The sequence below is a fragment of the Orycteropus afer genome, unplaced genomic scaffold (assembly GCF_000298275.1).
Source record: "Orycteropus afer afer isolate SDZICR_OR568_19922 unplaced genomic scaffold, OryAfe1.0 scaffold00217, whole genome shotgun sequence".
Taxonomy (NCBI): domain Eukaryota; kingdom Metazoa; phylum Chordata; class Mammalia; order Tubulidentata; family Orycteropodidae; genus Orycteropus; species Orycteropus afer.
The window spans coordinates 5001102-5004245 of record NW_006921804.1 but is presented as its reverse complement, the minus strand read 5'-3'; the positions used below and the strand labels follow the sequence as shown (position 1 = coordinate 5004245).

Below are 3144 nucleotides of genomic sequence, written 5' to 3'. Positions count from 1 at the left end.
TCCATCCAGCAGCTCCACAGAAGAAAGGCCTGGCAAACTGCTTTCCGTAAAGGTTACAGCCAAGAAAAGCCTATGGAGCAGTTCTACTCTCTAATCCATGGGGTTGTCATGAGTTGGAATCCACTTGATTGCAATGGTTTAACGGGCCTTTAAGGAGTTCGTAATTTTCAGACCTACTTTCAGGTAAGGCAAAGTTTTCCTTTAGGCACTGTGTTAGCACAGTGCCTAAAGCAGCAGATTACTAACCAGAAGGTTGGTGGTTCAAATCCACCAGCCACTCCACGGAAGGAAGACTGGGCAATCTACTTCTGTAAAGATTTACTGCTTCGGAAACCCAATGGGGGTTGCTATGAGTCAGAACGAACTCGATGGCAGTGAGTTTAGTTTTAGGTGAGTCTCAAAAGAAGGCACCTAGTGGTGCAGTGATTAAGTACTCAGCTGCTAACCAAAAAGGTCAGCAGTTCAAACTCCCCAGGCACTCCCCAGAAGGAAGATGTGGCGGTCTGTTTCTGTAAAGTTTGGAAACCCCATGGAGAAGTTCTACTCTGTCCAAAGGGTTTCCAAGGTTGCTATGAATCAGAATAGACTCGGTAGCAACAGGTAGTCTCAAGAGAAAAAACAGGGAGAGGGGGAATGAATAAGCAGCACATTTTTGTTTTAAGAGGGAAGTTTTATTTGGGGGCAGTGGGGTTCTGCCTGGCCTGGCCTGCCCTGCCCTGCCCACCCCCATCCCTGCCAGTCAACTTCACTTCTTCCGGATCTCCAGGGCCTTCTCCTTCCTGATCTCCTTGGCCAACTCCCCAATCAGCCTCCAGTACTCATTGAACTTGAGTTCTGAGTCCTGATTCACATCCAAGCTCTTCATCTTCTCATCTAGGGAGCCCACATCCTGGGGCGACACAAAGAGGAAAGGCAGAGTTAGAAATTAGGGTTCTTAGGACAAGCAATTGACAAGCAAGAGAACTGCCAACTGCCATTCTCTGAGAGAGGGAAGGACTGCAGCCCCAGAACAGAGCTGCCATTGTACCCAGCTCCAAGGGGCGCCAGTAGGGAGAGGTGGAGGAACCTGATTTGTAACATTTGCTGTGGTATAAATGCTCCCATCATGGACAATTTTAAACCACAAACACGATGTCAATGAGTACAGAACTGGGAAGAGATGCACGCAATCAGCTCTGGCCAGCAGATATGAGCTAGTCCCAACACACGACTGCACCAGCCACGAGATTTGACCAAGGATACCTGAGGAGCTGTTACAGAGATTGATCCAGTCTGGTCACCCACAGAGCCACCCTCCTTCACTTAGCTGCTTAGTTATTTGCAATAACTAATAACACCTTCTCAAGGAGAACTGGTGATGGAGTGATTAAGAACTCAGCTGCTAACCAAAAGGTCAGTGGCTCGAATCCATCAACTGCTCCACAGAAGAAAGATACGGCAGCATGCCTCCATAAAGATTACAGCCTTGGAAACCCTGTGGGGCAGTTCTATTCTGTCCTACACAGTGCTATGAGTCTGATTTGACTTGATGGCAATGGATTTTTGGTTTTAATGTCTTCCTATTTTTCCAGCTAGGCCCTAGCCTGGTAGATCAGGGGAATGGCAAAGATATGGGGTACCTGGTTTTCTAGGGGGACCTTGGCAAAATCTCTTACAATAGGCCTTTGAAATCGATGGAAAGCGTAAGCTGGACCATCATGCTCAAAGGATTTGTTGGTGGATAAACAATCACAATCAAAAAGCTGACTGTTTAACAATGGTTCAGTATTAAACCAGAGAAGAATGCCTCAGGCAGAGCTTGATGCTCAACATTTGGATCAACATTTAGATGAAGGCAGAGAAGATTTCCCAGATCTATAGATGGCACAAAGCTAATTCATAGAATGGCTAAACAAGAATTTTTAAATCACAGTCATGCTTAATTGTACTATAAGCACTGCCATCAGAAAGCAAGGATGCCCAATGTCACATTATATAGGGAGGAAAAACCAAAACATGCAATTAAGCAAGAGAAGAACAAGGTATAAGTATCGGGAAAGAGTATTAGCAATTATATAATTATGCACATATAAAATCCAAAACTATGATAAAGGCTAACACTTGGACAAGTGTAAACACTTAATGTGCTGACTGTTACAGACACTGTGGTAAACACCTTACATGCTTTACTTCATTTAATACTCATAACCTGCTACAATGAAAGGCTCCATGAGAATAGGGATGTCTTCCGCCTTGTTCACCAGTGTAACTCCAGTGCCCAGGACAATGTCTGGCACATAGCAGCTGCTTGTTCACCACTGTAACCTGAAGTCTAGCACAGTGTCAGGACAGGACATAGTAGGTGCTTAATTTTAAAAAAATAAAATAAATACTGCCATCGAGTAGATGCCAACTCACAGCAAGACCAAGACCAACCCATTAAGGAGGGTATTATAAAGAGTCCATTTCACAGATGAGAAAAATAAGGCTCAGAAACATTAAATAACTAAACAAGGATGACAAATCTGCATTTGACCCTAAATTGTCTCACTCAGAGCTTATGCACTTATCTATTTCTTAATTTTTTTTTAATTTAACTGTTAGAAATGATAAGGTATCTGGTTACAGATACTAATATACAAAAAAAAAGTAACTTTTGAGTACACAAATGAAGAAAATCCCATTTAAAATAGTAAAAAAAATACTTGGGCATAAATCTAGAAATCAGAACTTCGTGGAGAAAACAACACTGAAAGAGATAAAAGAACACTTAATAAACAGGAAAAACATAGCTTTTTCTTTGAAAGATTCAATAATGTAACGATGGCAATGTTCTCTAAAATATAATTTTCATATGATTCCAATTAAAGGAGGAGTCCTTGAGTGACGCAAATGGCAAATGTACCTGGCCGTTAACCAAAAGATTGGAGGTTCGAGTCCACCAGAGGCTCTATGAGGAAAGGCCTGGCAGTTTACTTCCAAAAAACAGCCATTGAAAAACACTGTGGAGGAAAGTCCTACTCTGACACAAGAGGTCACCATGTATTAGAGTTAACTCAATGGCCACTAGTACTGGTTCACTTCAAATCTACAGGATTCCTTTTTTAAAAAAATTTTATTTTGATTTGGGTGAAGATTTACAGAGTAAATTCACTTTTCATACAG

General features: G+C 42.1%; 1 protein-coding gene across 1 annotated transcript in view; it reads right to left on the bottom strand.

Annotated features, from left to right (window-relative positions):
- Positions 1-745: 745 nt before the first annotated feature.
- S100A13 (S100 calcium binding protein A13) overlaps positions 746-3144 on the bottom strand; it is a 26166-nt gene continuing 23767 nt past the window's right edge. The window contains exon 2 of the mRNA XM_007948580.2: positions 746-889. Within this exon, the coding sequence (XP_007946771.1) occupies positions 746-889 (144 nt within the window). The remainder of the gene's footprint in view (positions 890-3144) is intronic.